The sequence below is a fragment of the Sphaeramia orbicularis genome, chromosome 4, assembly GCF_902148855.1.
Source record: "Sphaeramia orbicularis chromosome 4, fSphaOr1.1, whole genome shotgun sequence".
In the NCBI taxonomy this organism is placed as follows: domain Eukaryota; kingdom Metazoa; phylum Chordata; class Actinopteri; order Kurtiformes; family Apogonidae; genus Sphaeramia; species Sphaeramia orbicularis.
In genome coordinates, this window is record NC_043960.1 from 23,903,764 (window position 1) to 23,928,105 (window position 24,342).

General features: G+C 37.8%; 1 protein-coding gene across 1 annotated transcript in view; it reads right to left on the reverse strand.

Annotated features, from left to right (window-relative positions):
* naaladl2 (N-acetylated alpha-linked acidic dipeptidase like 2) overlaps nucleotides 1-24,342 on the reverse strand; it is an 801,028-nt gene that overhangs the window by 261,916 nt on the left and 514,770 nt on the right. Inside the window, exons 8-10 of the mRNA XM_030132744.1 lie at nucleotides 21,765-21,857; nucleotides 8,355-8,542; nucleotides 2,423-2,551 (exon numbers count right to left, since the gene is read on the reverse strand). Coding sequence (XP_029988604.1) covers nucleotides 2,423-2,551; nucleotides 8,355-8,542; nucleotides 21,765-21,857 — 410 coding nt within the window. The remainder of the gene's footprint in view (nucleotides 1-2,422; nucleotides 2,552-8,354; nucleotides 8,543-21,764; nucleotides 21,858-24,342) is intronic.

Sequence of the window (24,342 nt, forward strand, 5' to 3'; positions counted from 1 at the left end):
TTTTTTAGATCATCTCACACATAGAGTAGCACTTAGGTTCAGCAATAATAGTTCTATATTTTCCTGAAACTCTTGATACTAATATACTGGGCAATCTACCAAGAAAAGAATATTTGAATTGCTAAAAGAACAGAAGAGGATACATAGACTATGTTCCAATTCCAGGCAGTTGGAGTGTCTTAAATCTGCAGTTATTTGTGTTATGCGGTCAGATCTGATTTCCAGACTTCTCCAGCCTATCTACAGAGGTTGCTGTGGTAACATCAGTAGCTGCTATGGTGACACGACTTAACGGCTTTGTGCTCTGTCCGACTTTGCTCAGATAGAAGTGCCTCTCGAAGTGCAGCTGATCTGTTTATCTCCGCGACACTGTGGTAGTAGAGGCATCAGTTTGGTCAGCCTCTTCTTGTCCATCTCCAATTTTTCATCAAATCTGTAAAACCCAAGTCATGACCAAAGTATCACGAATCCGTAAGTCTTTCCGTGATTACGCACCTGAATCTCTTCCCTCACAGCGAACGATTTCGAAGTGTACGCCACCATAAACAGTCCATGTGTTTATAAACAGAGCTGGTAGATCACATGGGCATTTTCGGAAATTTGTCGCAGAGCTCCAAGCAGCCACATTATGACCGCAGCAGCAACAAACACGGAAACGGCTTCATTACTACTGCAGCTGCTTCCAGTGTGAGTGACACTGGAGGCACGGTGGGTTGAAGTGTCTTGCCCAGGGATACAATGACACAAGACTAGGAGAGAGCAGGATTTGAACCGCCAGCCTTTCAGTTATCGGACGACCCATTCTACCTCCTGAGCCATGGCCACCCCATGATCAAAAACTGGCGACTTATAGGCAGCTGAAGTCCTGCCTCTTCCAGTGTGTCCAATCACGCCTAGCTTTGGCCATGGTCAAGCAGTTATGTAGGGTAAAAAAGAATTGTTTAGCTGATAATGAGTCGGCCTACATTTACCTGGCATATAAGTGTAATACATAGATGGAAAGGGTATTTCTAGTACTTTAAGGCCAAAGAAAGACATTTGTCAATTTCAGCCATTTTCACTGAAATCTTTGTGAAAAACCTCTCGGTTACATAGGGTAAAAAAACTACATCAAAAATTGGCAAATTTAACAGCATATCAAAAGTTGCTGTTTTCACTTGAAGTTGCCAAAATTAACAATACCATAATGTCAGGTATTTTGTTAACTGCAACTCCTGCAGTTTTGGCGAAGAAAAAAAAAAAAAAATCAGTCTAGGATTGTGAGATATAAATACAAAGGGAAGTCTGGTTACATAGGGTAAAGTGATTATGGTTACGTAGGGTAAATTCTCAAGTACTCAAGGCTGGTAATCAAAATTATCTGTCAAGCACAAAAGATTTAAAAGTATCCCAATATCATGTTTGGAGTGAATAAGTATAAATAATGTGTAAAATCTATAATCATTAAGTTTGAGATATAAACTCAATATTCTCAAATTTCCCCTTATGGGACTAATAAAGGCATATCTTATCTTAAACTAGTACTCTTTTGGGCAAGTAAAGTACGAGACAAAAAATGTAAATATGGACGTCAAATATAGTCTTTTAAAAACAATGAAAATCAACGGACTCACCCTTTTTTTTTAGACATCATTTAGAAACAGTAAAGTTGATTTTAGGACTCCCAAAGAGTTATGTATCAGCTACAAATGACAAAATAAGTTTATCTTAAAGTTTTTTTTTTCACCCAACATGTTCATAGTTCCCTGACTGTGCCCCTTTGTGAAAACATGAACAGTGGTCAATGGTGAGATACATTTTTTTGATCCTGTATTTACACATGTTTGTCACTTCACTACCTTTACCCCAAACTAGGACTTTTGTAAGTTAACTCAGTGGACTGCATCTCTATTTGCATGTGATACACATCAAGAACACCAAAAACACTGTCATTTGGGCATATTTTACATTCTACCGGAGTTTGGTGGAAAAGTATTGAGAGGTGAAAATAACTACAAGTTTGTTCATCTTGAAGCTACAGAGATTTCTTCAGTGACTCTGCACTCTGTAACTTTGTCTCTCCACAATCTGTTCAGTCTTTGTTGTATAAATGTTTAAAACATAATTTTACATGTCAAGTTACAGGTTTTATTTACATATGTTCCTGGTCTAACAGTTAAACTTGTGTAACCGATGGCAGTCCTTGTCCAAAATTAGCCAAAATTAGCCAAAAACTCAAATGCATTTCTTTATTTTTTTACTTTGTTGGGTAGGACTTCGCCTCACTGTAGGTTGTTTGGAACCTCACAATTGAGGTCCACATCAGAGTGGATGAGATATAATTTAGCATGTGTTCTGCTGTACATATGAGATGCATTACGTGGCTGTTTGCAGCTGTAGTGGTTGTGGCAGTAGTAATAGTAATAGTAATAGTAATAGTTACCCGCTGTATATCCGAAGTGAGTTGAAGCAGGGTTGGAGAAGCTCCAGCTCTGAGGGTCTCTGTTCCTCTGACTGGAGAGTTCAGGCTGACGTAGGCCACCGCACTGCTCTGAAGGACCACACTGTTATCCTGAAGGGAACACACACGGGTTATATAGTCGCGAAAAAAATTATTAGACCACCCCTTGTTTTCTTCAGTTTCTTGTTCATTTTAATGCCTGGTACAACTAAAGGTACATTTGTTTGGACAAATATAATAACAACAAAAAGAGCTCATAAAACTTTCATTTAAGAGCTGATATCTATCCATTTTCCATGTTTTCTTGATAATAACCAAAATCACTTCAGTTCTTACATCTATGGCATTGTACTGACAAAAACAGTGCTTTTAGGCATTCCATGTTTTCTTTTTTGTCTGTTTTAGTCAAATGATACACACAGGAGTTAGCACTTGATTGCTTTACCACTGTTTTTGATTACTTTTGATGGTTTAATAATTTTTTCCTTGGCTGCAGATTCAAGATTAAAGTCATATACACAGAAGTACTGAGCAATGAAATTCTTACTTTGCAAGTTCCCTTCACACGACTAATGTAAACAGTTAAAGGTGGGGTGCGCGATGTTTTACTGAAGCATATTTTACTATCAAGGTTCAAGGTTACTTTATTTGTACCCGTAGCTAGATTTGTTTTGCAGTCTAGGTGATTGCTTTGGTATTACAACAAGACATACGTTGAACATGTAAGACAGGTACTTGATCGAGCTTACAGACAGGACAAAAAGTGCTCAGTGTTCCACCATTCATCAGTACAGCAGCATGGATAAGTAAAAGAATAAAATAAATAAATAAGATCAAATAAATAAAAACAAGATGCAATAGAACACAATAACAACCCAGACAAGATAAAAACAGTCTGGGATAAAAACCAGGATAAGAACATAAAATTTAAAAATTTGGAGTCACAATAATAATAAATAGAGCAAAGAAATGGAATAAATAACCAAAATAAGTTAGTAAAGTGCAATGTCACTATTTCTTATTGAGCTCAGTGACGACAACAGGAACAAAGCTGTTTTTATAACGCTGTGTCCTGCACCTTGGGACTAAAAACCTCCGTCCAGAGGCTTAAAATCCCCTTCACACCCTGATTACAACCAATGAATTAAATGTTCTAACACAAAAATGTTAAAAATGTAGTCACCTTTGGAACGGACGGACTGAAAAAAACACCATCCGATCATTTTGTGCGCCCAATCGAAATGATTGAACGGTGATATGTCTATCAAACTCATCTGCCATTTGTCCCTCCCCCCGCTGCACGTACCCCTCTTTGTGCATGAATCGTGCGTTCTCAGAGGTTTGGAGCACTTGTACAGGAAACGAAGCCAGAGCCAGAGCTTGGCTATATTAGTTATATTAGGTTGGAAAGTTCACCGGCAAACTGTTTTGTCACAAACATAAATCAGTAGGAAATGTAACGTTAACCTAGGGCTGTGCAATTAATTAAAAATCAATTACGATTTTGATAATTATGTTCAACGATTACAAAAATTATGTAATCGAGAAAAAATTATTATTAATTTTTAGTTTTAATTCACGTGCACGCAAGCTACCATGAGCTGCTCTGCCCACCCCCCCACCCCCAAGCTACAGCTGCCAGCTAGCCAGCAGGTCCACCTCACGAGGAAAGTTGTATCTACCGGTCTTGAAAAATGGCAAAAGAATCACAGCAGAAGAGCTTGGTAAACAAAAAAGTAGGGATCTCCGATATTGGCTTTTTTGCCAAAAACCGATATGCCGATATTGTTCAACGCTTAATTTCCGATTCCGCTATCTACCGATACTGCTGCCGATATATGTAGGATATTAAACTAATTTTAGGTAACATCACATATCTCCTGTCATGGAATTAACACATCATGCCTAATTTTATTGTGATGCCCCATTGGATGCATTCTCAAATGCAACAAGGCTTTCAAAATGTAAACACTGTCTGTGCAAAGAATACATACTTCAACTTAAGTTGTGGAAAAAATGCCATATTTATTTATTTTCTTTCCCTCCCTCCATGAGTCTATTACAGTGTAGCAACTCTACTGTACAGTTTTGAAAACTGCACATTTCTTTCAGCTACAAACAATGCTTCATTTATGCGTCAGTAAATGCTGATGAAATCAAGGCATTATTTTATCGGTTTTAATGATAGGCAAACAAACCGATAACGATATTCACCAATATTACATTTTTATGCCAATATCGGGCTGATAATATTAGTGGGCCGATATTATTGGACATCCCTACAAAAAAGGCAAGTCAAATTCAATTGTATGGAATCACTTTGGGTTTGATGAAGAAGACAAAGAGCAAAAACTCATCACGTGCAAAAAGTGTTTCGTAGTTGTGTCCGCACCGACCGGTAACACAACAAACCTTTGTAACCATCTAAAGTTGAACCACCACCACCTTTATGATAATCTGATGAAAAACCAAAACACAAAAAACACAACTCCATCTACAACTTTGTCCGCAATGCAATCTTCAATCTCCGAATCTCTTGACGCTGCAACTCCCTACTCATAAACATCGGAGAGAAAAGATAACAGACTCCACTGTCTATTACCTGGTTAAAGGTATGTGCTCCATTAACACCACTGACAACTCGGGCTTCAGAGAAATGGTGAATCCACTGGACAAATGCTATGTTTTGCCTTCAAGACGTCATTTTACATGAGCTGCTACTACATTGAACATACTTCAATTTATAATTTGCACTTTACGTGAGTTGTTTTTTTTATTGCTCCAGTTCTATGGCAAGTCTATAGCAGTTTAATTCCAGTGCACTATTTGTTTACAAAAGGAAACATACTTGAATTTACAGTATACTTATTTGCATTCAAAGATTTTTTTGTTTCGTACAAAAGTGAACATACTTTGTTTCAGTGTTTAAAAGCTTTATTTATGTTTAAAGAGTATATTTTACACTGTTTTGCAAGGGGAAAAAAACAACTTTAAGGTTAACAAATAATTGTTGTTAATAATCGTGATTTCAATTTTTGCTAAAATAATCATGATTATTATTTTTTTCTATAATTGAGCAGCCCTACATTAACCAGATAGGTATGAACTGGGGCTGTTCTGTAAGAGCAGGGGTGTTGGAGGAGACTGAATGAGGTATGCATGGATCGGGGCCACCGGAGAGCCAGAGAGCCAGGGCCACCAGAGCCGGGCAAATTGTTGCTATACAGCGCTCGTGAACCCTGGAGAACAAGAATTGCACTGGCCAGTATTCTGGAGGCGTGGCTTTGGGGGGACGTCTGAAGAAAGGGGTTTGGACTTTTGAACTGAGTATTTTCAAAATGTAGCTTGCTCGAACCATTTTTCTAAGATCTCATACCCCACCTTTAAGCTAAACTAAAATGAAATAAAAGAAATAAACTGCACAGTTTAAAAAAAAAAACAATTTAAACTAAACTAAAACACAGTAAAGGAAATAAAAGTAAAAATAAAATGAGGCAAGTACTCTGTGCAAAGAATAAGTGTATAAAGGTGCAAAAAAAAAAAAAAAGATTGATTGTGCAAGATACAAAATACTGTCACAGTGGTAGACCTTGAGTGATAATCATATTACATCACTACCAACCACAAACAGAACTGCATAATTAACATCAGACTCCCACTGATACATCATCATTATTATCTTTAGTCAATAAAATAAATGCTTTCTTCCCAGTTCTAATGACATTATCGTCTTTGCCAATTAATTGCCCTATTCTCTTCTAGTGTTCAAATGTAATTTCAATTCAGAAACACACCATCGTCTTATGAATCTTTCAAGTTCAAGTGACTGTTGCATAGACATCCTTGGATTAATAACTGGGTACAATCTAATAAGAGGAACAATGTCTCTTATTGAAGCCTAATTATTAAGACTCTCTGCCAGCCTGGCAAAGGAACTCATTAACAGGTTAACTGTACTGGGGGAAAGATGGAAAGGAAACGTCTTCACTGACTAATGGGTGTAAAATGGATGAAAAGGAAAATGTGTTTTTCATCCATTTTGTACCCAAGTTGAAAGCAGCAACATTCAGACTACTGATGAGCTTGACTATAAGTACTGCCATAAAGGTTAAATTGGTGCTGCTAATGGACACTTTCAACCATTCAGGAACTATATATGTCCTAGCTCATATAGAATGTTGCAAGGAGGATATCATTTTTGTTGGTAACACGGAGGTTGCCACATCTAGATGGCAATGGGATTTTTCTTTTGGTTTGGGATTACTGTTGAAAATAAACTCTTTGTGACCGTTATAAAAAAAAAATACATTTTCACCAACTAGCCTTGTTTCAAGCAGCATTACATGTCATTACGAGAAAACTCATTAATATGAAAAGTCATGTGTTCACCAATGACAGCCTCAGTCGCATTTAGTTGATTATTGGCAAATCATTTAACCCTTTATCGGGCAAATGACTATTTCTGTTCATTTCAGCACACATTACAAGGCTGTGACAGGAACAGTTACAGTGAGGACAGCAAGGCAACAATCTCAGGTCCAGTGTGGTCTACAGGGTCTGTAAGGTCCACCTCTGCATGAATAGTGAGTGTACCTGCTTTGTTAGGCACCATGAAGTAATGGTACTAATTAGGGATGCACCGATACCACTTTTTTCCAGACTGAGTACGAGTACTTACATTTGAGTACTTGCAGATACCGAGTACCGATACCAGTACTTAATAATCCCATTCCAGTTCTTAGTTCCTTTTGTAAATGTGCTTTATTGTCGTTGTCATTAGTCTGACTGGAACAAAGTGCTGCTACTGACATTTAATGTGTTGGAATGAGCGTTTCTCAATTAATCCACCAGGGGGCGCCGCTCTGAATTAACCATACTGGACAAATACCATGAAGAAGAGCAAAGTTCTTTTGAGAAGAAGAAGAAGAAAGTCAGTAATAACAAACATGGAGACGACAGAGGTAACACTAATGTCATACTAATATTGCAGCGTTTTCTCTGGTAAGGTTTAAAAGTTTAGCTTCAGCAGGAAGAGAAAAGAGAAATGAGTGATAAGTTTCGTTTTCACTTCCACTGGCGGCGGTCCGCACCTCTCCGTACACCTGCTGGTATTCTCATTCTGTTTACGCATCCGCGAGGACCTGGAAAACAGATGGAATGTACGCAGAGGATGGACAGAACGCTGCGTCCGTATCTGTCTGTGTCTGTAACGTTACTGTCAGTCAGTGTTACTTTTATCACCGTCATTTATTTTGAAAATCTCAACACTCTTCACACTCCACACACATTATTCCACCTGCTGCACTGAACTGTGAAAGTCACACGGCTGCAAGTGGTATTGGTGCAATTGTATCGGATTACTTTTACGAGTATGAGTACACACACTGAGTATCGGAGCCGATGCCGATACTCGTATCGGTATCGGTGCATCCCTAGTACTAATGTAAGGAGTGATGTTCAAAGGGAGAATGTGGATGTGGACAGGGGTCTGGATCAGCACTTATGTTGGTCTAATGTTCTAAAATACATGTTCCTAGTATCTTACATGTGTTCTGATTGTATTTTTTATATTTACTTCTTGAATTTTGCTACTTTCGGGTAAGGAATCAAATATGGTAATTTCTTTAACCTTGATTTTCTACATAACAATAAAAAAAAAGGGAAAATTTCATTAAAATAATAAAGTCTTATATCCTCCAATAACACACTAAGGTTGAAGTATTTCTATGACTGCCCTATAAATGGTTAAAAACACAAAATTGTATCATTATCAACGTACTAAAGAGGTTGCAGAGTGGTATGGTACCCTATACCGTATGTCGCTGGTGGGTAGTACTGCTTAAATAATCCCCAAACTAACCACCTCTGACCCTCGTGCAAACATTTCTAAAAACAGATCTTTGTGCTTACTGACCTTTCCCCATTCATACGAGCCGATGTTCCCCAAGGCCGAACCTCCCCATGAACAAAACACAGTGGTACGGTCCGGCACCCATCCTCGTTTGGTCTGCTCTGTGAACGCGGCGATGAGCTGATTCATAATGGCTGAAGCCCCGCCTCCCTGGTCACCGTCATGATGGCTGCCAACCAGCACATAGCGATCTGAAAAGGTCATGGCAAAGAAGGGAAAGAATTTTTTTTTTAATGTATACTTTATTTTTATTTGTTTTATCAACAGGTACAATACAACACAGAAACTAGGGGTCACTGGTTGAACACAAAATATATTTTAATGACAGACAGTAGTAATTATGCATTGTTTTGTTTATAGTCCAGCTATTTTCTCCAGCACTTTATGAAGATATGTTCCTTGAGCTGTAGGTAATAAGTCAATTTCGTCTATTATACCTGGCCACTGCTCCTCACAGGGTGAATCAGTTTTGAGCCAGTTCCTTGTAATGGCCTTTTTAGAAGCAAACGAAAGAAAACATTTTTAAGCGCATTCAATGTACTGCGTTTATTTACTTTGTACAGAGAGGAGTTCTTTTCACTCCTAAGACATATTCAAGTCTGATCTGTGAAAAACTTACCCACAATACATATGTTCATGTTTAATAGAAGTCCATATAATTTCATACAGTTGGAAGTAAATATGTGTGAAACTGCTGAAAACTATAGCACGTCTTGTTACATAAAACTGCAACTTTGCTCTTTTTTTTTGGCACATTTTCTAATTATTTGAGTCAGACGTGACCATAAGCAGTCAAGAAATGTTAGCTCGGAATGAACGAGTGGTTAAATTCACCAAACTAACCCGATTGCTAATTATCTGAAAACACCTCGCTCTCTGGTAATCAACACAATGATATTAAATGCCACAAAACAGTTTTAGCTGCACCCACGGGCACCAGGTTGGTGACCCCTGGTTTAGATGATGTAACTTCTTTAAAAACAACTACATTAATCTGTTGGTAATAAATAGACTTGGTAATTTAACTGTCAATCAAATGCCATTCAGGAGATATTTGCCATAGAGAACAATATGTTTAAGCCTGACACAAAATACATTTTTATTTCCTGCTGTAAAATGGGTCATTTTAACATGTGAGTATGTGGAGATTGATTCTATTTGAAGCCAACCTCGAGTAGACTTTTGAGGGAGTGTAGATTTTAACATTTTAACTTTATTTTGCAACTGCCAGAAACCCATTTATTAAGTTGTTTTATTGGTTGAATGATTTTGCGACTCAGTAGTGCTGGAATTAATATAAAATGAAGGTTTCCCATTATTTCTAGGTAACGTTTTGAATGATTGTGATATATTTTCATACCTGATAGGATTTTCATCTCCACTGATACTGTTAAATGCTATTTCTTTTATCTTTAAAAAAGCTAAAACCTTGAAACCTCCCTTTTCTTGCTTTACATTTCATTTCATCACATTCAACACTATTAATCACAGACTCTTTGAAGCAAGCAGAGATTTTACTTAATACTGCTTTGATATCAAGACCAACATGCAAAAAAAAAACAAAAAAAAAAAACAAAAAAAAAAACAGGAATTGCTTCATGGACTTGAATGGTGAAAAGAGATTTAGAAAATTAATATTTATAATTTAATGGAAAACGTCTGTGAAGTCTCAGTACAATGCCTGTGCTATGGACAGTTAAATATAGATTTATTTATTTATTTTTAGAACTTGTATGCAGTCATACACAAAGTTGAATGCTCCTGGCATCTTTTGTACGCTAACATTTTCTACAAAGACAGGCTGTTGAATATGGATGCACAAAACGGCTTCCTGCAGGCGAAGAGTAGAACAGAACAAACCTCATCACTCCAACACAGTGCGTCGATGAATTTGTTTGAGAAAAGACGTGCTTAAAAAAGCCTACTAACGTAGCCTTGGAATCTGACAGCATTCTGTATTACTGCACTATGAGGCGCTTCCAGGGGATCACAACCATTACTGCAAACTGCTTCAAATCACTCAAATGTGAAAGTGCAATTTGCTTTATTTACTTTTTTTTTGTCTGTGGAAATACTTAGTATTCAGAGCGTAACACCATAGGTTAAATGAGACCTGTATTAGAAAAGAAACAAAATCACTAAATACATGAAGTCATGTTCTTGTAAACCTTGGGCAGGAAAAATTATTTATGTTTTAGCAGGAACAGCCAGATTAATGTTACTGAATGTAAAGTTTTTTTTACCCTGCCCCCTGTAGGGGCGGAAAGGAGAACTGTTTATGGTTTGGTTTGTTTGTTTCTTTGTTTGTTAACACTCTAACAACAGAACTACTGATTGAATTCGTACCAAATCAGGTTTATAGTTTGTCAGTGACCCAGAATAGATCTGATTACATTTTGGGAACAGTAGGTCAAAGTTAAATTTTTTTATGAATTTTTATTTATTTATTTATTTTTTCCCCATTTACTTATAATGGGCAAAATTTCACATGTCTGTAGCAGCAAAACTATTAGTTGAATTCATACCAAATTGGGTTTATGGATTACCAGTGACCCAGAATAGATGTGGTTACATTTTGAGAAAAGGAGGTCAAACATCAAATATTTTATGAATTTAAAAAAAAAAAAAAATTCTCCCATTTACTTATAATGGGTGAAATTTCAAATATCTATTTAAAAAAACACCCATTTTGTTTCAATTTACTTCAGACTTGACACATACATAGAGGCAATTCATATGCTGACATCAGCACACGCATAGACATGATGGCATCAGCGGGATTGATGCCAAAATAAGATACAATATGTGTGAGGGGTGGGTTTTGTTTTTTTTTGTTGTTTTTTTTAAACAGGGTGTCCCATAAGTCTTCATACATAGGAGACATAATACATTCCATACATAAATGGTTCTAACATGTATTTCTTTATATTTCTTCTTTATAGTTCTTCAGCAGACACGCATTGAAATGTGTTCCCGACAAAATGGCAGTCATATAGAGCATGTTATATAAATAAAAATGGTTTATGTCAAGAAACGTTTATTTTTTCTGTGTGGAGACTTATGGGACACCCTGTATATACAAATGTGGTCCGCTGCAAAGGAATGTATGATTATTATGTCTTAAAAGCAACAGATATCTGTACATGCAGTCAGTAAAATTAGCTTCCACTCACTGTCAGTGATCTTTGAAAATATTTGGCTGTTAATAAGAAATCTAGTGCATAAAAACAGCATATTCTTTTAATAATCTGTGGTCTATACCCCAGATGTGAGTGCACTATTATAATATCCATTCAAATGGCTTTTATGCAGGAAAAAAAACTGAGCTCACTGTATCTGTACATTCCATGATATGTTATTCAGGTATCCCAAGTAAATACTGACATTATATACTGACTCATTATCAATAGACTATAATACAACATACTATATACTAATAATAGCCACGTCAAATACCTCTTAAAGCTGCAGAATGCAATTGTTTCTTGGCATTATCGGCCAAAAATTCCAAAATACCTTCCAGATTAGATTAGATAGAACTTTATTGATCGTTTTGTCCCTTAGGAAATTGAGGAAATTGAGAAATTTTGCATCAGGAGGTCTGATAGAAAATAAGAATCCAGCCTCTAAAACCTCCAGCTCTAGGTTAGATTTTCTCCAGCTTGAAAACAATCATGATTTCAGATAGAAAGGGGCTTAAATACATGATTGACAGCTGTAATTACTGATCGCCGATAACACTATAGATTCTACTCAGCCGCTCTGTTTCCACGCAGAAGCTCGGAACAGTGACTTCTTTTTTTCCCCACATCCGTGAAATGACATCATATCATCTATCTTTATATATAGTCTCTTGATTTGCATAGAGAGGAGAGAGCAGCAGGTTCTCTGTTCTCAAACATTTGTGGTTGGCTAAGCCAGATCAACACCGGATGAAAATCAGTTTGAGAGGGAGCCGTGCCAGACTCATCTGCCAGAGTCAAAGATACATTTGCTCTCAGGCAGATGAGTCTGTTTCTACGACGAGGGCCAGGATACTTTACTTCAACACAGAACAGGGTCGTGTTTCACAAAAGCATCTGAAGACTGAGATGATGGTAGAATGGTTCATTGTGACACTAACACCATAACTGAAAACCTCAGACCCTCTATCAACATGGAGACAGTGTTGGGAATAATGGAGGATTGTGTATTTCAAAGGTTAAGCTATGGTTAACTGTAACTAAATGCAGTTACGGTAATAAGTCATGGTTACAGTTTATGGAGTTGGTAATAAGAATACAGTTATACAACTAAAATCAACGTATTACTTAAAGGGATTATTTTTTAAGTCTTCTTTATTCCTTCTGAAGTTCAACATGCAACACTAATTTCCCATAAGCCCCTGATGTAAAGAAGCATGTCCGCACAACCGTCTAACACACGCACACATTATAATCCACATGTCCACGCCAAGGTCATAATAGTTTTGGATTTTTCATTATAGCTTAGTTTTATTTAGTTTTGACCTTTTTTTTTCTCTCTTTCTGTTAGTTTTAGTTCGTTTTTAGTGCAAGTTTGCTAGTTTTTATTAGTTTTCTTTTTTTTTCTAAATGTATAGTTTAGTTTTAGTATTAGTTTAGAGTTTTTTCATATCTTTTATTTTCCTCACACACTGTATTCAAATAAATCCCATACAGGACATGCTTTCTCTAAAGGTGGGCGATACCGGGAATTTTAGTATCGATCCGATACCAGGTAAATACATGGCTAGTATCGCAGAGCTAGTATCGCCAATACCGATATACTACTATAAATATACAGGGTGGGGAAGCAAAATTTACAATATTTTGAGGCAGGGATTGAAAGACAGTGTATGACCAATTAGTTTATTGAAAGTCATGAGAATTTATTTGCCACAAGAAAATTGACATAATAGAAAATGTTTTTATTCTATGTGTCCTCCTTCTTTCTCAGTAACTACCTTCACACGCTTCCTGAAACTTGCGCAAGTGTTCCTCAAATATTCGGGTGACAACTTCTCCCATTCTTCTTTAATAGTATCTTCCAGACTTTCTCGTAATAGTCTTGCTCATAGTCATTCTCTTCTTTACATTATAAACAGTCTTTATGGACACTCCAACTATTTTTGAAATCTCCTTTGGTGTGACGAGTGCATTCAGCAAATCACACACTCTTTGACGTTTGCTTTCCTGATTACTCATATGGGCAAAAGTTTCTGAAAAGGTATGGATAATAGTGTTAGGTATGATTATGACATCAATATATGTTTGGTTTCAAAACAATTGACGTAGTGCCTGCTGATGTGTGTGTGTGTGTGTGCATTTGTGTATTTTGTGTAGATTAGTACACACTGGCCCTCTACATCATTGTGTGCTGTAAGACTCAAAACCTTTGCAAATGTGGATGAATATTCATCCTGTTTTGGGTCGTGATAAATGTGCACAGAACAGACATATGATCAAACGCCAACAAGCAGTTAAAGTGTCGCTCCTTCCTGAGATTTGTAGCCCATATTATCTGCTTTAGTGGCCCATTATGGCTGCCTAATATCACACTGTAAATCAGCTAGGTAATTTTCCACCAGTGACTGGGCAGGACAGGTACAGCAGGGAGACACCGCTACAAGTGTAAAAGGAGGGCAGAGGGCTGTGGGGGTGTGGACGGGAGGAAACAAAGGGTCTCCTCTGCAAAGTGAAATACCAAGAAAAGAGACGGTCAAATACAGATGAGGAAGAACCACAGGGCTGCCATTTTTAGATTAAATAAATGATATGTTTGGAAATGAACTGAGCTGACAAAGAGGTACATCCAAACAGAGGAAGCCTTGTTGTAGAAACACTTTTTTTTTTTTTTTTTTTTTACCTCTATGCACTCTTGACAGTGTAGGCCACACACATTGTCTCTTGGATTGTTGTGAAAGTTAGATCTTGGGGACGGGGTCGAGGAAGTTCCCTCAAATTTGGCACAAATGTTGATTTTTCTCTGACATTGGGTTGGAAAAAGTATCTATCTATCTATCTATCTATCTATCTATCTATCTATCTATCTATCTATCTATCTATCTATCTATCTATCTATCTATCTATCTATCTATCTATCTATCTACCTACCTACCTACCTACCTACCTACCTATCTATCTATCTATCCATCTATCCATCCATCCATCCATCTTAATTTGTTAATATGAAATCAATATTATTATTATTATTATTACCTCCGCCAAGGAGGTTATGTTTTTGCCAGGGTTTGTTTGTTTGTCTGTCTGTCTGTTTGTCTGTCCGTTAGTGTGCAACATAACTCAAAAAGTTATGGACAGATTTTGATGAAATTTTCAGGGTTTGTTGGAAATGGGATAAGGAAGAAATGATTAAATTTTGGTGGTGATCAAAGGTGGGGGGGCCCACGGGGGGGCCCATTTCCAACAAACCCTGAAAATTTCATCAAAATCTGTCCATAACTTTTTGAGTTATGTTGCACACTAACGGACAGACAAACAGACAGACAAACAGACAGACAGACAGACAGACAGACAAACAAACAAACAAACCCTGGCAAAAACATAACCTCCTTGGCGTGGGGGCCCACGGGGGGGGGGCCACTGATCATCCTTGGCGGAGGTCTGCGCTCTCCGAGTGCTTCTAGTTATTATTATTATTATTATTATTATTATTATTATTATTATTAATCATCATCATCCTCTGTGATTAATAAAGTATTCTGAATCTGAATTCTGTTACTATTAGTGGCAACAGGTCAGTAACATGACTGGGCATGGAAAAAAAAAAAAAAAAACTTGCAAAGGCAGAGACTCTCAGAAATAAAGCCTGGGCAGAGGTTCACCAATCTGCGAAAAAATGTTCGCCCAAATTGTGAACACTTTGAATGTCTCATCGTCCACAGCACATTACACATATTCTACATTCTATCTATCTATCTATCTATCTATCTATCTATCTATCTATCTATCTATCTATCTATCTATCTATCTATCTATCTATCTATCTATCTATCTATCTATCTATCTATCTATCTATCTATCTATCTATCTATCTATCTTTTCAGCTGCATTTTTCAGATATAATATAACGTTTCTGGTAAAGTTCCTGGAAAAGGGGATAATCACACTAGTGCAACAACACAAACTTTTGGGATTTGGTAGATTTAGAAAATCCATGGACTTCGTACTGTTAAACTGAGAAGTTGCATAAGTGGTTTCCCTCTTATTATGCAAACCACCGTTTAAGCTTATTACTGATTTAATTGAGGGATGTGATATGATGAGAAAGTTAGTAATATTTTCTGAAGATGAGAAAATACATTTTTAATGAAAAACACTATTGACTAGAGTGTTTTTCTAGTAGGAAAAAAAAAAAATTACAACAAATGAATATGCAGTGCCAAAAAAAAGTATTCTAAAAAAAAATCCCTTTTCCCCTGCAGTTGGCTGCTTTTTTAAACAGTAGAACCAAAAAACGAAAAAGATAGTAAAAGATTCATTCATTCATTCATTTTCTGAACCCGCTTTTTCCTCACTAGGGTCACGGGGGATAGTAAAAGATATATGATAATAAATGCAATAATTAACAGTTATTTAGGGAAATTAACTTCAGCAGCATTAAGTAAACATATACAGACAGTGCAATTTTGTATTTTGTTTTTGTTTTTTTCCTCATTTTAGCAATTAAAAAAAAACAAAACAAAAAAATCACAGAATACTGTCCTGTCAGTTCCATGCTCATTTGTAACCCACACCTGCAAACACCTGCTTTATTACACTCATATGTACTTTAATATATTTCTCATATTAGGTGACCTGGACAGCTTCTATACGCCTCATAAACATCCTAATAACGCATAATGACGGGCCTCTATTTTGTATTTATATTTTCAAACACTTTATCCTTTGAAAAATGTAAATGTATGACTACAAAACAAGTTATTAAACTTTAGGGAAGTAAAAGGACGTACCCTCTGCTTCCCTACATGAGCTTGTAAATGTCCAGCGGTGGTTAATTTTCCTACAGTCACATCCTCAAACTGCTTTTCTCATCAGCCATCGTTAACACAGTTTCTTCATTGTGGTCACCTGCAGACACCTTCAGACAGAAAACTGCACTAATACACTGAGATTTACTGTCTTGTTTCCATTCACAGACATACAAAAAATGACATTTACTGCTTCCCTGATGTGGCTGTGAAGAATAAGAACTCAAGCCTTTTTAAGTTAACTTTGGCTTAATCACAGAGGGGAAAAGTATCTGTTCCACCAAATATCTGAGGTGGTAAATTGATTCACAGCAGGTCCAGTCAGGGTTGATTCGACAGAGTTTCATGACTTCATCAAAAATATCATTTTTCGCCTGCAATGTTCCATATAATATGTCTGTTTAAAGGGGTTATACCTAGTATTTCTACTTTGAATACCAACAAGTGGTGCCAGGCACAACAACCCCCACCCCTCGCACATATTGTAACTTATTTTGGCATAGATTCAACTGATGTCATCATGTCTGTACATGTGGTGATGTCAGTATATCAATTGTCTCTACATATGCGCCAAGTTTGAAGAAAATTGAAACAAAATGGATGTTTTTATAGACATTTGAAATTTCTCCCATTATAAGTAAATGGGAGAAAAAAAATATTAAAGAAATTCCTAAAAAAAAAAAAAAAAACAAAAACAAAAAAACTTTTTAATAAACACTTTATTAAACAAAACAACAACAAAAAAACAACAACAAAAAAACAAGTGGTTCCAGGCACAAAAAACCCTGCCCCTCACACGCACTGTACCCTTTTTTGGCATCGATCCAGCTGATGTCAGCATATCAATTGCCTCTATATACAGTACAGGCCAAAAGTTTGGACACACCTTCTCATTCTTTGCATTTTCTTTATTTTCATGACTATTTACATTGTAGATTCTCACTGAAGGCATCAAAACTATGAATGAACACATGTGGAATTATGTACTTAACAAAAAAGTGTGAAATAACTGAAAACATCTCTTATATTCTAGTTTCTTCAAAGTAGCCACCCTTAGCTCTGATGACTGCCTTGCACACTCTTGGCATTCTCTTGATGAGCTTCCAGAGGTAGTCACCTGAAATGGTTTCCCAACAGTCTTGAAGAAGTTCCCAGAGATGCTTAGCACTTGTTGGCCCTTTTGCCTTCACTCTGTGGTCCAACTCACCCCAAACCATCTCGATTGGGTTCAGGTCCGGTGACTGTGGAGGCCAGGTCATCTGGCGCAGCACTCCATCACTCTCCTTCTTGGTCAAATATCCCTCACACAGCCTGGAGGTGTGTTTGGGGTCATTGTCCTGTTGAAACATAAATGATGGTCCAACTAAACGCAGACTGGATGGAATGGCATGTCACTTCAGGATGCTGTGGTAGCCATGCTGATTCAGGTTGCCTTCAATCTTGAATAAATCCCCAACAGCGTCACCAGCAAAGCACCCCCCACACCATCACACCTCCCCCTCCATGCTTCACGGTGGGAACCAGGCATGTAGCATCCATCCGTTCACCTTTTCTGCGTCGCACAAAGACACGGCGGTTGGATCCAAAGATCTCAAATTTGGACTCATCAGACCAAAGCACAGATTTCCACTGGTCTAATGTCCATTCCTTGGGTTTCTTGGCCCAAATAAATCTCTTCTGTTTGTTGCCTCTCCTGAGCAGTGGTTTCCTAGCAGCTATTTGACCATGAAGGCCTGATTCACGCAGTCTCCTCTTAACAGTTGTTGTAGAGATGTGTCTGCTGCTAGAGCTCTGTGTGGTATTCATCTGGTCTCTAATCTGAGCTGCTGTAATTTGCGATTTCTGAGGCTGGTGACTCAGATGAACTTATCTTCAGCATCAGAGGTGACTCTTGGTCTTCCTTTCCTGGGGCGGTCCTCATGTGAGCCAGTTTTGTTGGAGCGCTTGATGGTTTTTGCGACTGCACTTGGGGACACATTCAAAGTTTTTGAAATTTTCTAGACTGACTGACCTTCATTTCTTAAAGTAATGATGGCCACTCGTTTGTCTTTACTTAGCTGATTGGTTCTCGCCATAATATGTATTCTAACAGTTGTCCAATAGGGCTGTCAGCTGTGCATCAACCTGACTTCTGCACAACACAACTGATGGTCCCAACCCCATCAATAAGGCAAGAAATTCCACTAAGTAACCCTGACAAGGCACAGCTATGAAGTGAAAACCATTTCAGATGACTACCTCTGGAAGCTCATCAAGAGAATGCCAAGAGTGTGCAAAACAGTCGTCAGAGCTAAGGGTGGCTACTTTGAAGAAACTAGAATATAAGAGATGTTTTCAGTTATTTCACACTTTTTTGTTAAGTACATAATTCCACATGTGTTCATTCATAGTTTTGATGCCTTCAGTGAGAATCTACAATGTAAATAGTCATGAAAATAAAGAAAATGCGAAGAATGAGAAGGTGTGTCCAAACTTTTGGCCTGTACTGTATGTGCCAAGTTTAAAGAAAATTGAAACAAAATGAATGTTTTTATAGACATTTAAAATTTCACTCATTATAAGTAAATGGGAGGGGGAAAAAAAGATTAACCCTTTCATGCATGAATTATGAGAACTTGAATCAAGATTTTTTTTCCTGAGTATTTTTATTCCTCTTTAGACATTAAAAAAACAATGCAATTGAAAAAAAAAAAAAAAAAAAAAAAATTCTGAACCTACTTTTTATGAAGTTGCAAAAATATCCACTCAGCTGCATGTCATGCGTTTAATTTTTGAAGCAAATAAACATGTATTTACTGATCTACTGTGTGAAAACATTTTTAATGCAGCTAATCTAATGTTTTGTCACATTTTAACATACTCTAATACTAGTTATTACTGACTTCATGGAAATAATATGCAAAAAAACCAACGTCTTTTTGTTAAAAAAAGCTGTTAATTACAGACACATAACGATATCAAGCAATTTTTTACACTTTAACATATCACTGCAGATTAGGTTTATAAAGAACAACCTACTTTTCCCAAAATGTAATGACATCTATTCTGGATCACTGGAAATCTTTAAACCCAATTTGGTATGAATTGAATGAATAGTTTTGCTGCTAGAGACATGTGAAATTTAGCCCATTATTAGTAAATGGGGGGGGGGGGAAACATTTTCAAAATTCCTAAAAAAATGTAAACTTTGAACTACTGTTCCCAAAATGTAATCCGATCTATCCTGGGTCACTGGCAATCTATAAACCCAATTTGGTATGAATTCAACTACTTGTTTTGCTGCTAAAATGGTAACAAACAAACTGAACCAAAAACAATAGCCCTTGCCTCATCTTGGGGGGGTAAAAACAATTATTAATGTGTTTAAAGATGCTCACATCTATACATTCTGAGTACATTCATACCAATGGTTTGGGGGATTGATGTGACCACTAGAGGGAGTAGTGAGTCACTTCTGGTTTCCAATGGTGAGGAAAACTAACACCAAGGGGCCTTTGACCAAAGCATCAGAAAGTGACTAGATAGGATGAAAACCACAAAGAAATAACAACAAACAAAGTGACAAGAAGAAAGTAATAAAAGCTAAATAAAAGAACTGCTGTTTTCATCACTGGACACAGATCGAAATGAAAAGAATGGAGTTCGATGCTGAAATCACGGCGTTTTTCGAGTTTGATTATGAAGTTTTTTGAAGGTGTATTGTTATTATGTGATGTTGTTATCTTTGCTGAGTTCACTGTTTGGAATTTTCAGAACAAGGTCAGAACTGTTGCAGTTCATTTAGTCTGAAATATGGATCAACAAAGCTTCTTTAGTGCAACTATTGACAACACAAAATGTACAGAAAACAGGTGATTTGTGGTTGTATTGTGGCTGTTTTCTGTTTACAAAGAAAAAAAAAAAAACAACAGAGCTAAGCCAACAGAGCATGTGAAGATTATAAGACTGTTTACTTTATAGATCTGTCTGATAGTGTTATTTTGACCAATTGTCAAAATAACCAGCTATGACTTAGAGTTCGAAGAAGAAAACTTGATGATACCGTAATTCAGATGTGTGTGTAAACAATGAGCTATATACTTTATTGTGTGTTCTGTGTGGTTTTTTTGGTTTTTTTTTTTTTATTTTTTTTTTATAATTTTGCAGTATTTTACAAATTTCGAGTTGAGTTCGTTCAGAATCAGCTTTATCACAAATCAGCGACTCGATGTTGTTCACTTCTCCTCCATTCCCGTTGCGCTGTTTTCTCATACATCTCTGCTCAGTGCATTTGTCTGTAGACGCCGGGCGTCTCTGGGCTTCAATGGGACTGAGTGGGACAGTTTTTTTCATTGCCTCAAAACTGGACGGTAATTGGATAAATGTTGTCCCGCCCCCAGACGCCGGGCATCTCTGGGGGTGAATGGAGCTGTGGGCGGAGCTCGGCCGGGCTGGACACCAGAATCCCACGTGCTGATTGGAGGATCAGTCGAAAGGCTGAATCCCATTTGACTGACAGTTATTATCAGATCTACTCCTTCACTGACACAGTTCAGTTTAATACCGTCGTGCATTCTGCTGTGAAATCGAGAGAGAAACCACTACGAAATTACTCGTTCATTTCTTGCACTTTAAATAAAACACACTCATTGGACTTCCTTGTTCCAATTTAACATAATTTCACTGTTTTCTTGTTTCAGTTACATAATTTAATCATTTCTTGTTCGAGTTTAATATCGTTTTGTGTTAGTTAAATCAGTCATACTGTCGGCTAGGTCGCAGTGAAAGGAGCATCTCTTGTTTAAAAAGGCTGAAGTCTTACACCCACAACACAATGGGCCAAGGCAATCTAAGCAGCCTAGCTCTGCTGGACATTCAGAGGACACTGGTCCAGTCCCTGGAAAAGACGCCTACTTGGTACGATAAGGTTACTGACCATTTTCTTAAAAAGGAGCGGAGGGCTGAATGTATGTTTAAATAACTTGACTTTTTTTTTTTTTATGATGTAAGCCGACAGTGAGCTTCCCCTGTCTGAAAGACGAGCAGCCGCCACTGATACTGATATAGATATTTCTATTTTTCTGTATTGTTACAGTTTCACAAAATAAATGAATTATTCAGTAAACTCCATTGATCATTCCCCGGAGTCTGTGAAGTTTCTGGATTCATGTTTAGCTGTTTGGATAGCTGGTTCGGCAACTAGCGATGCCATTTACACAAACCATAAACAATACCCCTTGCCTCTCCTTCGGGGGGGGCGGAGTAATAAATTTGAGAAATGTCTTACAGGTTTTCACAGAACAAATCTAAATGTGTCTTTCATGTTATGTTTAAGTTATTCCTGTTTGAAAACAAATAAATATTTTATGCAGCCATTCACAAATATTTAAACAACCAATATTTTCTTGTTTTTTTCATTTTATCTGTGGAGAAGTTGCACAAACCTGGATTCCGTCTTCCTTTCAGATATCCAACGACATTGTAGATTTTCTTGTAGGACCACTGGTTTCCCACAGTGAGAGTGATTTTCTTGCGTTCTGCAATAAAACACAGACACAATATTTGAAAAACCAACCCTTCCTTGGTTCTCTGTAAGTGGTTTGTTCAGGTTCGATTGATTCATTGGAAGTCTGGACTTTTAACTGGTGATGTATTGAAGTATAGAAATGAGCACACGGCCTGTTAGCGCTGGTTAAATTACTGTAATGGTTTAACTACAGAGGAAGCAGACTGGAGTAAACTACTGTCTCTGTTCATCATCATCATCATCTGCATCCTCCTATCACTCCTCTACAGACAGCACACACACCAAACTAGATCCTGTTGTTCCACTTGTGCGTAAATCCAACATTGGGATTTAATTTATGATGATTTGCTGCTTCCTGTTTAAAGCCGAGACAACGGAGACAAGACTCATGTCACTGTTCTTTACAACTGTATTCAGAATTTGTGAACGTCCCCATGCACTGGGGCGCTGTTGGGGAGAGGGGGGGTTAAACGTCACAAATTCATGAGGCCCAGCATTAACCCTAACCCTAACCCTAACTTGGCCTGTCCTCAGTGACATTTTCAGGCCCAAACAAGTTGAATTAACTTTGAAAGGCAGGTACAGCTGCCATGGGTAAAGAAATGAAATTGACATGGTGGCCAAAGTGTTAATGCTGTAACCCAGTGGTCCCCAACCAGTGGCGATTTCTCATAGACTGCAAGGGAAGCCCGGCTTCCCCTAAAATTACAAAAATTAAATGGTTAAATATGTATGGTTGTGTTGACATTTTATTGACTACAAATGTGTTAGAACATGTTCATCTCAAAGATGAGTTCGTTCAGAATCAGCTTTATCACGAATCAACAAACACGATGTTGTTCACTTCTCCTCCATTCCCGTTGCGCTGTTTTCTCATACATCTCTGCTCAGTGCATTTGTCTGTAGACGCCGGGCGTCTCTGGGCTTCAATGGGACTGAGTGGAACAGTTTTTTTCATTGCCTCAAAACTGGACGGTAATTGGATAAATGCCACGATGTTGTCCCGCCCCCGGATGCTGGGAGTCTCTGGGGGTGAAAGGAGCTGTGGGCGGAGCTCGGCTGGGCTGGACACCAGAATCCCACGTGCTGATTGGAGGATCAGTCGAAAGGCTGAATCCCGTTTGATTGACAGCTGTTTTCACATCTACTCCTTCACTGACACAGTTCAGTTTAATACCGTCGCACATTCTGCTGTGAAATCAGAGAAACCGCAACAAAATTACTCGTTCATTTCTTGCACTTTAAATAAAACACACTCATTGGACTTCCTTGTTTCAATTTAACATAATTTCAGCATTTTCTTGTTTCAGTTACGTAATTTAATCATTTCTTGTTCGAGTTTAATATCGTTTTGTGTTAGTTCAATCAGTCATACTGTCGGCTAGGTCGGCGTGAAAGGAGCATCTCTTGTTTAAAAAGGCTGAAGTCTTACACCCACAACACAATGGACCAGACAGCCTTGGTCCATTGGACACTGGTCCAGTCCCTGGAAAAGACGCCTACTTGGTACGATAAGGTCACTGAGCATTTTCTTAAAAAGGAACAGAGGGCCGAATTTATGTTTAAATAACTTGACAATTTTTTTTGATGTAAGCCGACAATGAGCTTCCCCTGTCTGAAGGACGAGCAGCCGCCACTGTCCCCAACCCCCGGTCCCTGGACCAGTACCGGTCTGTGGATCATTTGGCTGCAAAGAAAAAAAATTGTGGTTAATATTAAAGCAATGTTTTCCATTAGTCTTGTGGAGATTTTATTTTGAAAAGCAAGCGTTTCCTAGACTCTGGTGCCATTTCCTGAATCAGTAGAAACACAAGCTAAAGAAATGAGCCAAAACAAAATTCGCTGGAGAACTTTTTCAGGAAGAAACGAGGAAACGATGAAGCTGCAGAAGGGTCACAGACTGCCTGCAAACAGAAAGCTGCATTTAGAAGGAAATATCAGGATTCCTGCCTCAGTTACAGGTTCATCACAACAAATGACGCACAAGCACCTCCAAACTGCTCCGACACATCAATCCATGTTTGAGACAACTTCAAACCTCTGTATATTCTGGATTAAAGTCAAAGCAGAATATGCGGATATCGCCATAAAAGCCCTGAAAGTCCTTCTTCTGTTTCCAACCTCATATCTTTTTGTGGCTGGGTTTATATACGGAACACAACTGGACTGTGTGTCTCCCATCAGCCCCAGATGGGACCGTCTAGTTGCAGGGAAACAAGTCCAGGGTTCCCACTGATTCTGCATTAGAGTGAGTTGATATTCTACTGTAGAATCATTGTAATTGCCTGATACACAGTGTAAGCATTTCAGATCAAATGCTCTGAACTGACAAAGGTTTTTGTTATTGGAAACCCCGTACCTCGACCTAGTCTGCGGAAAATTTTCATGCATGAAACCGGTCCGTAGTACAAAAAAGGTTGGGGACCACTGATGTAACCTGGTAATTTTGTGGAAAACAAGATGGATGCCCATTGTCCCCTCCCATGACCTTCGAT